The sequence below is a fragment of the Parambassis ranga genome, chromosome 1 (genome assembly GCF_900634625.1).
Source record: "Parambassis ranga chromosome 1, fParRan2.1, whole genome shotgun sequence".
Taxonomy (NCBI): Eukaryota; Metazoa; Chordata; class Actinopteri; family Ambassidae; genus Parambassis; species Parambassis ranga.
The window spans coordinates 20,174,978-20,193,935 of record NC_041022.1 but is presented as its reverse complement, the minus strand read 5'-3'; the positions used below and the strand labels follow the sequence as shown (position 1 = coordinate 20,193,935).

General features: G+C 40.0%; 2 protein-coding genes across 3 annotated transcripts; both read left to right on the top strand.

Annotated features, from left to right (window-relative positions):
* Nucleotides 1-1,466: 1,466 nt before the first annotated feature.
* Nucleotides 1,467-5,718, top strand: LOC114441983 (uncharacterized). Of its 2 annotated transcripts, none has more exons than XM_028415212.1 (10): nucleotides 1,467-1,556; nucleotides 1,733-1,795; nucleotides 2,654-2,953; nucleotides 3,028-3,261; nucleotides 3,360-3,452; nucleotides 3,630-3,845; nucleotides 4,267-4,593; nucleotides 4,727-4,981; nucleotides 5,098-5,185; nucleotides 5,337-5,718. In XM_028415212.1, the coding sequence occupies exons 1-10, from the start codon at nucleotides 1,544-1,546 to the stop codon at nucleotides 5,395-5,397; spliced, it is 1,650 nt and encodes a 549-aa protein (XP_028271013.1). In that variant the 5' UTR covers nucleotides 1,467-1,543; the 3' UTR covers nucleotides 5,398-5,718. The 2 variants fall into 2 exon arrangements, with proteins under 2 accessions (XP_028271013.1, XP_028271005.1); XM_028415204.1 differs by having other exon boundaries at nucleotides 3,348-3,452.
* Nucleotides 5,719-11,013: 5,295 nt separating this feature from the next.
* On the top strand, nucleotides 11,014-18,918 carry akap8l (A kinase (PRKA) anchor protein 8-like). Its single transcript, XM_028415158.1, has 13 exons — nucleotides 11,014-11,148; nucleotides 12,005-12,043; nucleotides 12,228-12,459; nucleotides 13,685-14,291; nucleotides 14,847-14,961; nucleotides 15,070-15,119; nucleotides 15,297-15,327; nucleotides 15,420-15,525; nucleotides 15,772-15,913; nucleotides 16,236-16,341; nucleotides 16,419-16,549; nucleotides 16,834-16,929; nucleotides 17,072-18,918. The coding sequence occupies exons 1-13, from the start codon at nucleotides 11,124-11,126 to the stop codon at nucleotides 17,447-17,449; spliced, it is 2,058 nt and encodes a 685-aa protein (XP_028270959.1). The 5' UTR covers nucleotides 11,014-11,123; the 3' UTR covers nucleotides 17,450-18,918.
* Nucleotides 18,919-18,958: the final 40 nt, after the last annotated feature.

The window sequence follows — 18,958 nt, the reverse complement described above, 5'->3', positions numbered from 1 at the left end:
TGCTCTAAAACCTGCTCATGCCTCCATAAAGGCTGATGGTGACCTTCTGAATTTACATTACATGTAGGGGAGGCCGGGGCTTGTTGTCACACTTTTTACACTCTGTTATATATCTTAAAATTAGTTCATCAGATTCTTAAAAAAATACTCACCAAACTTTGTATTTATTTCGTTTTGATATCTCTATTCTGTGCAGACTTATCAGCATTTAAATAGGGGGTGCACATATGACATGCTGCCCCATTAGCAGGTAAGTTGTCACACCATACGTCACACATGTTTGGCATGAATACAACAAGAACACTTCAGTAAGTAGTAAAGAAGTAATTATTATTCCAAATTAAATTTAGCTAGAAAAAGTTCGATTAATCAATGAACTTGAATTTTAAAAAAGGTTATAAAAATTGTCCAACTTCACCTCCCTCTGTCACGTCAGGTGCTGTTTTTCTTGTGTAATTCCTGACAATTTCTTCTCCTGTGAGTTTTTTCTTTGTTCTTTCAAAAAACAATCACAAATTGAACAACCATTAACCTGCAGATTCTCTGTGTCTGTTATTGCATATACTCAAGTAGTGTGACAAGTTGCCCCAAACAGCCATGTTTGCTAATATTAGCCATATTTTAAAGTTAGCTTGAAGCAGCACTGTAACTAAAGTCTGGCCAAACACTTTATTCTCTCTTCTAACAGTTTCAAATGTTAAATAATTGATATTTGTGTCTTCAAGAAGAAAATAACAAAACATATTCAGTTGGTATTTTTTACTTTGACATGGGAAATTTGTCCTCACCTTGTTGACAGTAGCTCTTTAGTGAAAGATGTTTACTGAGTGATTTCACTACATGGTGCACCTAGATCCCTAAAAGGACCAGGACAGAGAAGACACATACATACATATATGACGTGATCAAACGTTGTGTATTAATGCACTTACACATGGAACATGTAAAGTTCTGTGTGTGTACATTGATATGCAACCTCAATGAAACTTCGAACTCACAGGTGCATATTTCCACATGCAGCTGTGTGTTGTTTTTGGTTTCTGATACGCTAATCAAAATGATTTGCATAGGTGAAGGTAAAAACTGTTTTGCAAATATGTGTTACACGAGCATATTATAGCAGTACAGATAACAGCAGCAGCTTGTTGCTGCCACGTCCTTCGTCAGTATATCTGACCATACACTGAAAATCCCCCGACATGGGTTACCCTGCTCCACATTGCAAATAATTATGATTAAGATAATTGGGATCAGGAGCTTGATCTCTCTGAAAACTCTGTAAATTCTAATACATTTATTCATGGTTATTACGTTCAGAAAAGGTTCAATCTTGCGTAATGCTGACCCCACAGCTGGGAGATGGAGGGTTGCTATCAGAAATATAAGATATACTAATGCTGATATGTTTCTCAGAAATATGAACACCCCGGAAGTTGAATATACTGAGATAATGAGGCAGGCACAGAATATGTGTCAAGAAACCCAAGTATGAAGATCATTCTAACAAGAGTGTAGGTGATAATAAGAAATACTAAAAGTCGCCATGAAGATTTACAGTAAGTAACCTATTCCAGACCACTGTTTCATGAATTATAGGAAACATTTTAAACCAAAAGCTTTAAATTGTAATTTTATTTAAATACTAGATAAATGTTAACATTCTTCCTATGATTTTTTTGTGTGCGGAAACTGCTTTACAATGTGTCATTATATGCTATAATTACCATTTCAGGGACTGTCATACTGTTGGTGGAAGCTGCTTGTTTGTTTGTGGATTGCAGTGTGCATACTCCAGGTATGAATCCCTTTCTATAATTTTTAAAATGATTCTTGATAAAATACTGCGATAAACAGTTTTTCCACCAATTTTGACTCTTAACAAGGACCCACCCATGACGGGTTTGAGGCAAGATTAAGAAACACTGCCACCATCAGACAACACTCGGAGGAGCTGTTAGAAATGAACAGATCAGTCGAGCTGGACATTAAGCAGAAAAAGTTAGAGTAGGTGGAGTAACGGTCTGGACACTGTGTGTATTGATGACATGGTTGACTTCACTGCTTTGCAATGACAAAAATAACCCACAACACTCAGAAAGAAACATTTTGCCATTAACCACACCTTAACTTTGTATGTACCATGATTAAAAAATACACAAAACTACCAATCAGCATATCATTGTCATTGCAAAGCAGTGAAGTCAACAATGTTATCAATACACACAGTGTCCAAGGTTAAGGTGGCTAATGGCAAAAAGTTTCACTCAACTCACATGTGGGTTATTTTTTTACTTTAATTACAGTATAAAGACCTGCACCACTATCATGAGTAGAAGTAGAGAGATTTATTTTGGTGAAGTATAATACAGCTATAAACACACATTTGTATTACTGTCATTTGTACACTGAAAGCCTGCAAATCAGACAAAAACCTGGTGTGAGCTGCATTTCTTTCAATGGAATCTTGTTGTATTTTTGTGTAGCTTAGAATTTTGATATATTTTCCAATGGAAATATGTGACTCGTGCATTCATAAACCATTAGAAAATTCAAAGTCTGACAGTTCTACCTGTTTTTATGGTCTCTTCCTATGATGAATGACTTATTTAACATATTTAAACATGTGCATTCTTTTTTTCTTTGTCTGTTAAAGGAGTTCAAGGACCAGCAACTATCTGTGTTCTGAAAGGCCAGTCAGTAGATCTGCGCTGTTCACCTACATATCCCATTTCGAGCAAGACGTGGTACACTGTACACCTGAAAAACTCAAGCTATGTTCTGTATGACTTTGCTGGAGACAGAACTTTATCAAGGTACAATGTGTCTGAAGAGAATAACTTCACTCTGACAATCAGCGACCTCTCATGGAATGATGACAATTATTACTGCTGTGGGAACATAATTGAGATTCCAGGGCGCTGCTGGTTCTATAGTATGAAGCTCATCGTTGCAGGTACAGTGAATGTTTTTTAGAGCTTTAGAATCGTACACATATTATATGACTTCTTAGTTTTCTTGTCATCTTAGACCTGCAGGTAAAAGTGCTTCCCACCACTGAGGGACAGACAGTAACACTGATGTGCAGCACCAGCTGTCCTCTGACTGAAAAGCCTGCAGCCTACATCTGGTACAAGAACAGAGAGTTCCTCTATGAGGACTGGTCTCCCTGGTACCAAGAGCTGGTCAGCAGTGAGGAAGCAGTCAGATACTCCTGTGCTATCAAAGGCTACGAGGACCTCAGAGCCCCTGAAGTCTCAGTGGGTGAGTGACAGGGGACGTCTCCTCCTCATGTTACAAATGCTCTGATTAATACACCAATACTGAACCTCTTCTTTGTACTGATTCAGATTCTGTCACAGAGACCTGCTTCACTGTGACCTATGATGGAGGGAGGATGTGTTCTTATACCCAGACACCAGTGGATGAGTCCTGCTCCATCACATACCCCAGAGGTGCACTGCCAAATATATCCACACATGCACACATTGTGCATTATTCACCTCCGGACCAATTAAAGAGCTGCAACTCAAATTCTGCTACCTGAATGATGTTTACTGTCAGTAAAATAGTAATTTCATGTCTTTCTAACATCCAATTGATAATGTAATGTGTTTGTCTTAACCACACAGAAGTGCATGTCCTGAGGACTCCATTATCCAAAGACTTTGTCCAACTGACTTGTACCCCGAGCTGTAACCTGACGGATCCTCAAACTGCATACAGGTGGTACCAGTTCAAAGTCCTTTACAAATATTCAGAGAAAAAGCACTTGACCGTTCCTGCAGCAGCAGGTGACTACTCCTGTGCCGTGAAAAGCCACGAGGATCTGCGCACTGCTGAAGTCTGTGAGCATGAACCATAAATTCAAATGTTACAAACAATATTGTGGTATTAAATTACAGTTCTCAAGAGGCAATAATGTTTTTACCTGATCAGAAATCCAGTTTTAACAGTTACAATATTTTTATGCTTATGGATAATAACCTATACCTGAATGAAAGATCATGAATTTATACTGCTGGGTGACTGTTTTTGCTTTTAGTGCTCTGTTACATTTGTCACTTGTCAAATCTGAGCCTGTCAAAGGCAAAAATATGTGTTTTCAAAGCAATAGCTTCCTTGGTTAGGTAATGCTTTATTTGCATTTCTGAGCTAAGGTGGTCCACGCTCAAAGCACCTTTCATCAGCAGGTTTAGCAACAGTTATAACTAATGATGTCACACGGTATGTTAAAGTAAAACACAAAAAAATACATTTGTATTTCAGGTGGCACAGATGAGACCTGCTTTACTGTGAATTACGGCAGCAGCAGAATTTGTGCTGTGGAAGGTTCCTCAGTGAACATTACAGCTGAATTTTTTCAGAATCACACGCCACATTTTAAATTTTGGTATAAAATAAGGTCAAAAGGTGAGATAGGTGAAAAGTTGACAGGACATGCAGATCGTCTGGAGTACCATCACATCATGAATGTCGTACGTATCTTGACGATCAAAAACCTGACAAAGAATGATTCAGCCGAATATAAATTTCAACTCCAGCCAAGTCGTAGATGGAAAACGGATGTTCCCGGAACGATGTTAGTTGTCACAGGTAATTCTGAAATTAGAATTTTTCTAATTCTGAAAAACTGAAAAATCTGAAAATTATTTTTGACTAAACCTCCATACATAAATTACAACACATCACAGAAATGAAAATGAAAATAGACATATCTGTCTCTTAGACCTGACGGTGAAGATAACTCCCTGTGCAGTGGTGACAGAGGGACAGGCCATCAGACTGACCTGCAGCACCAGGTGCCCTCTGACTGACGACACATCCTACATTTGGTACTTCAACAGCCGACCTCTGAGCCTGCTGGAGGACCAGGACAGAAACAAACACCTGGTTCTAGACCCCGTCAGCAGACAGCATGTGGGGAGCTACTCCTGTGCTGTCAAACACATCATATCTCCCCAAAAGACTTTGACTGTTCAAGGTGGGCGTGTCCTTCTATTTGAATTTAAAAATTGGGCTTTAGAAGGTCCCTTACAACTTTGGAGCTATGATTATTGCTGCTAATGGAAGTCTTGCATTGATTTTTTTCATGTCTAGAGGCGTCGATGGCAGTAAGTAATGCAATAAGACTGACAGTTGTGTTGATGATCCCCATTCCTCCACTTTTCTTCTACTTCTGGAGGAGGTAATATATTCATTTTTCATATTTTGTATCTTTACTTCATATTATTTATATACTATTATGAGTTACTGGCATTGCTATAATTACAGGATTTGGAGTATGCATGAGTATTTTTAAATCTTGTCTCTTCTTCTTCTTCTTCGCTGCCCTGCAGAAGAACTCACACCATGGGAAGATGTCACTTTGGGTCAATGATGAATGCTTCAGCCCTATGAAAACCAGCAAAGCAACAACATACTGTGGCTACAGTTAGGTTGCCTAACTGCTGCATGTAGTGAGAACACTGTAAGCCACAAATAACCAGAAAGAAGGCTTTTTGTTGCAGTTGTTGATGTTAGGTTTGTTTGAAATGAAATGCATGAGATATTCTTATGAAACAAGTCCCCCAGCATGTTCAACTTTTTGTCTCTCTTACAACTATGTCCAAGAGTTTAAACTGAGGCAACCGGACTCAAGGATTTTTTTTTAAGAGATGGATGAATGAGAGCATCCACAGACTCTTGTGACTAAAATATTTCACATTTATGCAGTCATAATGTAACACCGTAATAAAAATGTCAAATTGCTTGTATCTACCATAATTGTTTATTTATATTAAGTGCTATTTAATAAAGTAAAAATATGCAGTTACTGTGGGACTGGTACTGCTTCCTAACAGCAGACTCATATGGCATGATAGGCTTTTTGACCAGTTATCCATCCACCACTTTGCTGAGTTCTCTTCTCACATATTTAGCCAGAAGTAATAAACACACAGTCAAACTTTGTGTCTGAACCTACAGTCTGAAAGCTTGCCTTATTATAAATGTCCTAACACTGAATCTGATTTTGATGTGTTTGGATGATGGAATTTCTTTGCTTTGTGTTTCACATTTTAAACATTTTCTTTCCTTGTTTTTTTATATTATCATAGTGTAACAAATGTCATGATAAATGTCATTAACCAGGTTGCATACACAGCTACTTCCTGTCCATTTCAGCATCACAACCTAACCACAGATAACACGCCACACATTGCTGTGACACTTTGACTCCACACTGGGGGAGTCACAGCCATTAATTAATAAATAAAAATTTTAAAAAAGTGATGTGGTGACACAAAGATAAAAGGAATACAACCCTTATTAAAAAATATAAAATGTCGTGAAAATAAAAGAATATATAAGGATAAATAATAATTTAATCTGATGATGACGTTAATAGAGCTGAAAGAGGGAGGAAGTCACAATCCTCTGATAATTGCGGTTCGCTTGTTGTGCTCTCATTTAACCAAAAGACCACTCTTCAACTAGTTTCTGCTTAAAGGCTTTTGACTGGTAAGTTTGGGTTTTATCATCTGTGTATATGGGTTATATGATGCATGCTGGAAAGCAGTTGCACACCTGTCTTTTTATTTTCTGATTATAAGGACCACTGCAGGCATGCGTTGGAGGGAAGCTGTGTTTATGGGTTTCATCCTGTACATCTCAGGTATCCATTACGGACATTTATATTACATGTGAAATACCGTTTAATATTTGTAAGAATTGAGAATAGCTTGAAAAAAAGAAGCTAAAGAAAACATTTCTATACTGCAATAATATGTAACACCTTCATTCTCAAGATACATATCTGTCTCTGATAAAGGGGGTTCAGGACAAAACAGCATTTGTGCCTCAAAAGGTTCATCGGCGACTCTGTCCTGCTTAGCTCGATATCCCACTGAACGCTGGAAATGGTACACTGTAAACAAACATGGCACCGAAATTTCCATGAAAGAGCTTTCTGAAGATGGATTTGATGGAACATACAACATAAGTGAAGAGAGAAAATTCACTTTAACGATCAAAGGCGTGAGGGACAGTCACGCAAACTCTTACTGCTGCAAAGAAACTCCCGACAATCCACATTTCTGCTGGCAATACAGAACTGTGCTCCAAGTTACAGGTACAGCAGCTGCAGGTTTTTTATTTGCAACAATATCACTGACATTATTTCATGAATTCCTTCGTCCTTTTCCTCAGACCTGCAGGTAAAGGTGTTTCCCACCACTGAGGGGCAGACAGTAACACTGATGTGCAGCACCAGCTGTCCTCTGACTGAAAAGCCTGCAGCCTACATCTGGTACAAGAACAGAGAGTTCCTCTATGAGGACTGGTCTCCCTGGTACCAAGAGCTGGTCAGCAGTGAGGAAGCAGTCAGATACTCCTGTGCTATCAAAGGCTACGAGGACCTCAGAGCCCCTGAAGTCTCAGTGGGTGAGTGACAAGGGACGTCTCCTCCTCATGTTACAAATGCTCTGATTAATACACCAATACTGAACCTCTTCTTTGAACTGATTCAGATTCTGTCACAGAGACCTGCTTCACTGTGACCTATGCTGGAGGGAGGATGTGTTCTTATACCCAGACACCAGTGGATGAGTCCTGCTCCATCACATACCCCAGAGGTAGTGTTCCAAAGACTAACTCTTTGGAATTGTTTGATAAAATCAGATGAGGTTTTTCCTAATTGTGGGACAAAAAAAAATGTTAATGAACATTCATCATCTCCCCACAGATGTACACATTCACTGGACTAATGTGAACCAGTATGTTACACTGACCTGTAACACCAGCTGCCCCAGTGTTGACCCTGACACTGCCTACAGCTGGTACCGGAACAGGAGGTTATTCGGTGACTGTGACAGCCAAGATATTACTCTTTCTGATATCTATCTCAATGTTTTCTCCTGCGGTGTAAAGCACAACGATGAGCTGCGCTCTGATGAAATCTGTGAGTACATTTTTTTTATTATAGGAGAGGACATAGGGGACTGTGCTGAAAACTAATGTATGGGTTTTCATCCTAAAATTGGCTCCTATGTGTTACTAAAAGTTTCTAATTTACATTTCAGGCGTCGGTAAAGGGTATTGCTTGACTCTAAATTATGTCAGAAGGAGAATATGTGCCCTGGAAGGTTCCTCTGTGGAAATTTTAAGTGTATACTCCAAAAAGCCATACTCAAAACTGTGGTACAAAAAAAGGAGTGGTGAGGAGACCCTGGTTGAAGCTGCTGGCCGTATAGAGTTTTATGACAACAAGATAGACCGCTACACTTTGAAAATTAATGACGTCATGAAGAATGATTCAGCAGAATACACATTTGCAGTCAATAGACTGGAAGACTGTGACTGTTCCTATTTACCTGGAGTGATGTTAGTTGTTACAGGTAATAGCCTAAATAAAGATCTTTCAGTGCGTTCCTAAACACATTCTAAACAAATTATGAGAAAATGCAATTCTCTAATTCATTTTTTTTTATTTTGTTCATTCTTACCATGTCTTAGACCTGAGAGTGACCATGACCCCTGCTGCAGTGGTGACTGTGGGACAGAGAGTCACACTGACCTGCAGCACCAGCTGTCCTCTGAATGACAGCACACATTACATTTGGTACTTTAACAGTCAAGCTCTTACTCTGCCAGAGAACCAAACCAAACACCTAATTCTGCCTCAAGTCAGCATTGGACACGCTGGAAATTATTCCTGTGCTCTCGGGAGTCCTCATAATATGAACTCATCTGAAGAGGCTCTCACTGTAAAAGGTGACCAAATATTGTTTTATTTTGTGTGTATTTGAAACCAAATGACACATGTTTTGTTATGTTATGATTATAATTGCAGACAACAAGATTCTATGTTTTATTGCTTTGAAAGATGTATAACTTACAGCATCTCTCATATAGCTCTCTCTCCTGCTCCAGATGCATCTATAGCAGTAATGAACCGAGTGAAAATGGCTGCTTTGGCTCTCATCCCACTAGTTGTTTTTGTCCTCTACAAGAAGATGAGGTAAAAGACAGAAAGATTTTGTTGTTTTCTATTGTGTGTGTGCTTGATACAATTTGCATCATGGACCTAATGAGTCAAATATCAATTGTGTCTATTGTTTGCTCAATAAATATCCAGAAAAAGGAAAAATGTGACCGATACCTCTGAAGTGAGTGACAACGTACAAACTGGACATGTGAGTATGAGCATTAAAAAAAAACTGAAACTAGGCGTAGCTATATGTTCCCTTAGTCATCTGTATTTTTTCCCTTCAGGTGGACCTGATGAATGAAGGCCTTGCCCTCATGGTCATGAGTCCTGCAGCCCAGAGGGAACATGCAGAACAGAAGGAAGAAGCTGTGTGAAACCTGGTTAGACTGTAGATGTCTATGTACAGGGTTGCACAAAATACATGCAACAAAGTTATGTAGCTACAACAGCACCATTACATATTAAAATGACAAAGCTTAATATTTGAAAAATTATAATTTTATGAAAAAAACTTGAAGTTGACCCGGAATGTCAACATTTTGATAGTTGAATGGCTGAAATCGGTCAATGTGTGCTGAAGATATGCTGCACCAGAAAACATACGGAAGAATAAGAAAGAAGAAAAAGAAAGAGGGAGAAGAACAATAGTTTGATTGCCTAGCAACAGCAGTCAAACTAAATATTCAGATGTATCATATACTATATAGTAGTACTTGAGAGTTACTTCACTGGTTGCTTAATGCAGATCAGCCTGTTAGCAATGTACTCTGCTAAGCAGGTCTATCAACAAACCACTTAGTAAGACCTGCCAAACCATGCCTGCATCCTTTACATTCACTATGTAGTTTTCTCCTTTGTTCTTATTCAGTTTTTTAATATGTTTTACTAAGTTCAGTTGGATGTTTTTCATTCATGTTGAAACACATTAAAGAAAAAATATCACAAGACACGTGGTTTTCTTAAAGAGGAAATCTGAAAAGAGATGAATGGGTTGAGGTCAGACAGGAAGACGGTGTCAGGCGTGGTGTGTGACAGAAGAGTGTCAGCACCAAAGGAAACTATGCTGTCCATGCAGACAGTCCAGAGGAAGGCCAAAGAGGAGACATGTAGATGTGGTAAAGAAGACATGAAGTTATTTGGTGTGATGCCAGAGTACAGAGGAGAAAGTGGTTAATGGTCAGTTAACAACCAGAAACTGTGTCTGGACCTGTGCAGGGCGAGTTAACGGCCCATCGTTAGGGTTTGAATGGGGAAGAAAGGACAGTGAGAGCTGATGCGTCAGCCCTCCCCCTCTGTTCAGAGAGGGTTTTTCCAATTTCACATAGATGGCTTCTTTGACTCCTCTTTCATACCTTCTGTCCTCCTTGTCCAGAATTTGGACATTATTATCCTCATCTCTTTGATGTGTAGGTGAACTGTTGAGTCTTGTCCTGAGGAGGTGGCTCTCCTGTGCTGTGCCATCCTTCTGTGAAGTGGTTGTTGTCACCAATATAGAAAGTGTACTGGGATCTTATGTGTATTGAAAATCCTTCTGAGTTTCTCAGATAGTCCTGAAATATATGGGATGACAATGTTTTTTCCGGGGTGGTTGTTCCTGTTCTGGTTGGGCTGCCTGCTGTTCTTTCCTTTTGCCAGCTTTCACCAGGGCCCAGTATTGGGTAGCTACATGTTCCGAGAGCTGTGTTTGCTCCTTAGTTCTTCCTCCTGTCTTTGTGGGTATTGTTGGGTCCTGATGACACTCAGTATATGGGTCCATGCTCCATTGGGTGGTCTGAATCAAAAAGTATATACTGGTCCGTATGAGTCGGAATGAGTTCCTATAAACCTCAAGAAATGCCAGACTTTTAGTCTCTGACTTTCTCTCGGGTGAATTGGATGTTTTTGCATTTATGTGTTTGGTGAAGCGCTCCACTTTAATGATCTTCATCCAATTCGCTGTGGCGACCCCTGGCGGAAAATGCAGAAAGTAGTAGAAAATGAAGATGTGACGCAGTAACGCCTTATTGGTCAGGGGTGGTCACGTGATTTTTGGTATGCGCCGATACATCGGTCGGTATCCTGTCTCGGGTGAGAGTCGCTTCCAGACGTGTACCCAGCAGGTCCTTCACGTTTTCGCTCTTGCCTATTGTATTGTATCGTCTTCTACAGCTCTAACATCATGGACGGAAGAGGCTATGGCTCTGGTAATTATCTACTGTGTTTTTTTTGATTAAGCGTGATATTTTGCTGATAGATTCAGATTTTGTTGCAGGGGATGATTAGCTTAGCCGTTAGCTTAGCTGTTAGCTAAGCTAATACAGAGCAGCTAGCAGCAACAACAACCACTCTACAGCCGGCTGTTGTTGAAACAATGAGGCATAGATCTAGCTACGAGTCAAGCATTGAGTCCTCTATGCAGTGGTAATAGTTATTTATGTACGTTTATTTTAGTGAAATCATATATATGTTCAATGCTATACCAGGCCCATTGTCTGACGAATCATAGGCAGCCTATCCTTTTCACTGTCGAATGTTTAATTGCTAATATGCTAACAGATAGCTGCGTGGCCCTTTGTTGATTTGTTCTTAGGGGTGTTAAAAGCTCTTTTAGAGATAGTTTCTAGCTATATTTTATTAAAATGGAGTCTGTATGGGAATTGCCGAGGTTTAAACTTGCAAATAAAATGGCCGCCTCTTTCAAATGCCTCCAAACTTAAGTCGATTTCACATTATTGTCAGTTTTATTGTGGCGATCTAAAATATTTGTTAATTTCCAGCTTGTACGAAGTTGGTAAAAAGATGCCTACCCGTCTTCTTTAGGCAATCCTTACTAATCCCACATATAATATTTGCAATATTTTACTTGAATTAACAATGTTTACATTCACTTCATTATGGTCTTATTTAGTTAGTATTGCTGTGTTTCTTTTAGTGTTTACTTATTTCGTTCTACTAGTCTTATTGTATAATTACAATATTCTATTATTGTAATAGATTTGTGTGATATTTAAATCTGAAAGTCTTAGTTTTTGTTCATACAAAAATTCTCTCCCTTTGTAGGATATTCCAGTTGGGGAGGTGGAGGCTCAGGCAGCAGAGGTGAGAAAAAGAGTGTATGCACCCTGTTCATCATAAAGAACGGGGACACTCATGCATCACTATTAAACCAGAGCTAGTAATACTTTTATAATTGGGTGAGACAGTAAATGACCCCTGTGGTATGTTTTCTGCTTACATAGTTTTGTCTGTCAATGTTAGTTTAATGATTTCTTTACTTTACTAGGTTCTGGTGGCTTTGATGTATATGGGGGAGGTTATAAGGAGTCGATGTCTGGGCTTGGGGGCTATGGAGGAGGCGGAGGAGGAGGAGGTGGCCATATGAAAAGAGGGCTCTCAGGAGGACCCCTGCTCTCATCCACGGGCACTCATGCAGATGCAGTCATTGCTAAGATTAATCAACGCCTGGACATGCTGACCCAGTTGGAGGGGGGGTTGAAAGGGTCACGAGGTGACAGGTAATCATTGTTGCATTTTTCTGCCCTATACTGTCTTCATCATCACCATCACAACAGCCACTACCACACATCCATACCAGTGAAAAGCTTTATGTTTTCTAGTTGTCTCTGATTTCAAAAAATTGTAGAGCATTGATGTGGTTTTGGCTCATCCAGTTGTGGCAGATAAATAGTTTAATTAAATGTAACGCAATTGTGAAAGTGTCAAATAGGAGTAAGACACATCCAAAGTTGGGATTTTGAAGTTCCTAGAAATGTATACACAAATGTGGATTGCGACTGGTGCTACTGGTAATGGTTCGGCCTAGTGAGATTGCCGTAACAAATTGAGCTTTTGGCCTGCTAACACAACCCTTAGAAAATATGTATGCCTTAATTCAGACTTGGGATGAAAAAGGTTTGCGCTACTCACAGACCGCGTTTGATCACTTCTGCATCTGAGGAAGCTTTGTTTGCTGCATCTTATTTCCCCGTAAACATTCCTCCCCCAAAATATTGCAATACCTTGAAACCTTTAGCAGCTGTTTTGCTCCGATGTTTTAAGTGTAATTACAAATCAACCTTTCTTTTTAAACATGCACATGAAAGTCATGAAGTATCACCCCTTATACATTACTTATGTCTTGACCTTGTGTTCACACCCTTTGTTTACACACGTCCTCCATGTGACCTAACCATGTGTCCTGGCTTTAGGTTGAAGGAGCGATGAGTTTATATCTGCTGGCTTGGTTTTTATTTGTCAAGCTGAAATGTTTAGTGATGGATGCTTGCTCTATTTATGAAAACAATCCATACCCCTTAAAATTTTTACTTCATATACCAGCTTTTTTGGCCACTATAATTAAGTCACATACCAGGATATTTGGATTATTGACCAATGACCATCTCTCAAGACAGCATTGGTTTTGAGAAGCCATGTTCATGTTGTCCAGACTATCCTTTACCAAGGAATATGGGTAACGATAAACTGCATTTCTCTAATCTGCAGGAGTTTCCTTAAACTGAAGAGTAAGTGTCACTATTTAATAAAAGACCACAAGCAGAGTTTTAAGTTGTCATCAATAATTGATCTGATGTGGTTTATGAAATAAAGCTGGGAGTGACATGAAAAAATGGAGAAAGCAAGACCATGGAGGAAAAGGAATAGCAGGTGGAGAAATCCAAACCTGGCTGCCCTCCCTTGCTCTCTGCTTTTCTCTATCAACCCTCTCCCTCCCTCCTGCAGGTTTGACCAGTACGAGTCATTCGACTCGCGCTCCTCCGCTCTCACCTCCTCCCGAGATCTCTACAGATCTGGCGGCAGTAGCTATGGTTTTGGCGATGGCCGTGGGGACAACATGCTGTTGGGTCAGCGAGAAGGCTCTGGCTTCGGAGGGGGAATTGGGCTAGGGGGAGGAGGAGGAGGCGGCTTTGACAGCCCATTCTCTTCCTATGGAGTCGCAAAAATGCGACAGAATATGAGAGAATCCTTCACCAGTACCCAGGGAGGAGGTTCTGGAGGCGGAGGATGGGCTGGAGCAGGCCGACGTTCCCCCAGAAGGGGTGGAAGTGCCGGGGGTCGAGGAGCTGGAGGAGGGTTTGGAAGCCGCAGGTCTGACCCCACTCCATTAGGCGGAGGTTTGAGGGGAAGTGGTAGTGGTGGCCAGTCCCACCACGGCCATTCCCCAGGAGGTGGTAGAGGAAAGCTCCCATCCCTCCTGTCCAACCGCATGTACCCTGAGAGTGGGGGCTTCCAGGGTTCTACTCAAGGGCCTCACGACTTTCCTGGGAGGCATTTTGGAGGGGGCCCACGGGCTGGCCGCCAGCGAGGCCGCAAGAGACCCCTCAACAAAGTAAGTACCTCCAGCCAAATAAGACCTCCTCAAACACTGGGCAAAGGTTATGCCCTTTTCCAATTCGCTCCCTTTTTCCACCAACTGGCCAGTCAACCTAAAGTGCTAAAACATGCTACTTGCCATGTAAAGCAGTTTGTTACATGTAATCCCCAGCACGCATTTGACATATATGGCCTTAATTCATCTACCAAGCTCTTAATTAATATGGTCTGGAATGTCCCATGAAACTTGGTATTTTTTCCACAGTAAAGAGAAGTTGCACCTCTCCACAATCCTTCCTGTTGGCTATGAGGGTGTGGATTTGGCTTTGTGGAGTTTTTTTTTTCTTTTTCCTTCTTCTATAGTCCTGGGTAGTTTTAAGATAAAGTTAACACTTGTCAAAATGCTTCAGAGGAAAAAACCTTAGCCTAGATAATTGGCTTTGCCAACAGTCATGATTTTTTTTATTATTGATAATATGTTCTGGATCAATTTTCATGCAACTAGTTTTTTTTCCCACCAGAAACTGTGTTTGAAATGTATTGTGTGCAAATGGATTTATGTTTACTGTAGCAGGTAAAGCCACAGCGTGATGTTCAGAAGAAGAGAAAGCAGACCCCTTCTACATCTGACGAGCCAGAGTCAAAGATCAACAAGACAGAGTGTACGGTGTCAGAGGATACACAAGGTACTTTGCTAGATACATTTAGAAAAGTGGTATACGCAGAAGGAATATCTTCATAATATGCCACACAGCATATTGTTCCCATGTTTATATTACATTTGTTTTCCACAGAGCAACCAGAGAAAAATGGTGATGACAGCAAACCAAACACTGATGCTGTGGTTAGTCATTTTTATGTCATTATTCCAAATAAGGTTGCTGACCTAAGTGGGGAATAATGATAGGATACAACTTTGTTAAAATTCTTCTTTTACTTTTAACAAATATTTGTAGGTAAAAAATGCAAGCGACTGTAATCTACTGTTACTCTTTAAAAAATGTGATCGTTTTCTTGACAGGAGACACAGCCTACTGAAGATGCAGATAAAGGTAAGCCTAACTAGTTTAACTTAACTAGTGTTTTCTCACCAATTGGAATTGTCAGTCTATTGTGACCTTTGTTCTTTTGCTCTCAATTGTAGCTACACCCAAACAGGAGGAGAAGAAAAAAATGCAAGGAAAACAGAACCCTGCCCAAGGTCAGGACAAGCATCCGAAAATGAGGAAGAGACGGGGATTTTTGGAAAGGTGAGAGAAAAAAATCCTTAAAATAAAAAATTATGAGAGTGGCCTAACTGTGTATCATCTGTTTCTCCTCTGCTTTATATGGCATTGTCCTTCGTCTGTTTGCCTATGGTCTATCGTAATGACCAATTCATCATCTTGACTTGTTCGGTGTATCTTATTTTTTTGTATCTTTGAAGCAATGTCTTTTGTGTGGCGTGTTATCCGCTTCTGTGAGTTTAAAATGAAGACTTTTTCACACTTTTCCAGGGTGATGTTTGCATGTTCTGTGTGCAAGTTCCGTTCATTCTACAAAGAAGAAATGGAAACTCATCTTGACAGTCGCTTTCACAAGGACCACTTTAAGTTCCTCTCCAGCCAGCTGTCCAAGCCCACTACAGACTTCTTACAGGTGACTGAGATGTATTGTGCATGTTTATTTTCAAGTCGGATTCAGAGGCTCTTACTCTGGTGTATGTATTATTAGATTAGCTAATTATATAGTAATTGACAGTATACTATACTACTTGTTTTTATCATGTCATTTGAGCTGAGAATACTCTTTACACAAGGTCCACATTCTTCTATAGTATTCAGTATAAACACTATTTGACATACATAACGTTTGAAATAACTCAGCTGTCTGTAGAGTTTGTGCAACTTTCATGTGTTAAATTTGACATTTTTGTCCACACAGCAATGTAACAAAGAGTTTTACTTTTGTTTTTTTTTAGGAGTATTTGCAGAACAAGTTTAAAAAGACACAAGAAAGGGTCAACCAGTTGGAAAACCATAGTGCTGCCATTTGCCAGGTGTACAAAGAGCAAGATCTTACTAGGGGTAAGCAGCAGCTTTGTGTATTAATGTACCCATGTTAACTTTTGCTCACTGTAGATCTTATTCATGTGTTTGTGTAGATCTTGGTATGGAGCACTTCATGAGGAAGGTGGAAGCTGCTCACTGTGCAGCATGTGATCTCTTCATTCCCATGCAGCCTCACCTGATACAAAAACACATCAAGTCTCCTGACCACAATTACAACCGCAAGGTATGGCACTTCACCCACAACTACACCAACATGTGCAAATGCAGATGATTCAAATGTAATTGCATATTTTTTAAATAAATTGTAATTTGTGCTTTAACATCTGACCTTTTAGCTGTTTCACATTTGTAGTAAGTCACAATTGTTATAAAGTGGATTATAAGGATGTGCTAAGCTGCACTGACCAGCCCAGTACAAAAATTAAACTACTGTAGTGATAATGTTTGGGTGTTTTGCATGCATTCTCCTGACCAGTGTATGACGTGGGACTGTTTGTTTAATTCTAGGGTATGATGGAGCAATCCAAGAGGGCCTGTCTGTCAGTTGCTCGAAGCATCCTTAATCACAAACTTATTGGCAAGAAACTGGAAAGCTACCTCAAGGTGTGTATAATGTTATGTGTGGCCTGGCAAGAAAAAAAGGTTTATCTGCATCCTTTTCATGCCACACTCAGAATGTTGCACTTATTTCTTATATTTTTTAAAACTTGTATACAAAGTCACATGAACATTCTTCCATTGTCAGGGCGAAAACCCGTTTACTGGTAACCAGGACGAACATGATCCAGAAGACTCCATGGTGATGGATGTGTCAGAGTTGGAGTTAACCAGTGAGACAGCAGACAACCAGACAGAGGAGGTCCCAGTCAAAGAAGAGCCGGAGACTGCAGGAGAGATAGGCCAGGAGGCACTTAAGGAAGAAGAAGAAGAAGTAACAGTAACAGCAGCAGAGGCAGATGGTGTTGAGCAGAACGATGAGGAAAAAATGGAAGAGGAAGGTTTTGAGGTTGGGGAGGATGAGGAGGGATACATAGTGCATGATGAGCTTGGTGAAGAGGGATTGCAGGGTGACCTGGAAGAGCAGGAAGGAGCGGAGGTCAAAGGAGAAGATGTTCATGAATGACAATGTGTGACTTCTCCACCCGAACATCTGTATGGACCAGTCGATAATCCCTCTCTGTCCCTTTCAGGCATGTTTTAGGAGCAATACGTACAGCCTGTCCTCTGTATTTTTCACTGTCTAATGACTCTAATCTCAGTCTCCTGAACCATGCCTTGGTCAAGATTTTTTCCCCTAAATTTGTGCCGGCTTTTCAGCTCTGCATTTCGCTGTTATTTTACAGTCTTTAATTTCTCCTATCCTGTTCTGTTTTATAGCATGTGTGGGTTTAACAGTGTTTGTGTGCATCGAAACCCTTCCTACAAGGGGGGAGGGGGAAGGAGGGAAGGGGGGGGGGTGGCAGCAAGTAAAGTAAATGCTTATTTAGGTTGACGACAATTTGTTAACTTTACAGCTTCCAAACCAGTGTTTATTGTATGAAAATGGACGGGCATTAACCCTAAATATGTGTAATTCATAGCATCATGGCTGCTCTGGCACAGACCAGCTCCTGTGCCATTAGCGGCAGTGCTTCCTTGCCACTGTCCACAGATTCTCGGGTATAGTGTGTTTGCCAGCTGCAGCTATTTTGTCCTGATATTTGGATGTTTGATGGAAGCCAGTCCATTGTTCGTTTCAGATCGATTAGCACTTTTGGAAGACTTGTAATGTAACAAATTTTCCGTAAATGAGTAATGTTACTTTAAGCCGTCTCTCCTTTGATCTATTTTGTTTCCTCTACCACACCCACACATACATGGTGATATGAAGAAGAGCAAACAAGCACAAATGTAGAGAGACTCACACTGAGCTGACATGAATTGGATAAAAAGCAAAAAGACATTGCCCAGCTCTACTTTGTATACCCAAGCACTTGGATAGCTAAACAAACGGAAATTGCCACAAAGAACAAAGTTGGTGGAGGAATAATGTGTCAGGTTTTGGGTACTGCTGTTATTGACTTGCTAAAATTTAGATGAGACGATAACCCTTTGCTTATGTAACCTTTTTTTCAGTCTTAATGCAAAGCTGATCAATTCCCTGCACTGGCTCCATATTTTCTTAACTTAAGTGGTATTGATAGTTTCATTTAATAACTTGGGGAGAAAGCAAATGTGTATTTCTGTATGCCTATTCCCCCTAATGCTTTTTTTCTTGTGCCTTTTGTTAAAATTGTTGGATTATGTTGTTTGAAATTGGCTAAGACAGTGTTGTAATTCCAAGAAGTTATTGTGTACTACTTTCAGATTACTTAGCATTCAGTCCATTGCCAGTGTTGGTGATGGTGAATGTTTTTTTTTGTTTTTTTTTCCAAGCCTTTAGGTAAAATGTAGAAAAGGGTGGCCTGTTTTTCCTGCAGATGATGCGACTGAAATAATGGAGGCAACAGTCTGTAAAATAAGCATGGAATATTCTGAATATCATGTTTAGAATAAACATCAGTCATGTAATAGTTTCACTCTGAGCAAGAAATAAACTTGTTGAATACATCACTTTTAATCACGTTTAATAGTTACGGTATGAATGAAAACT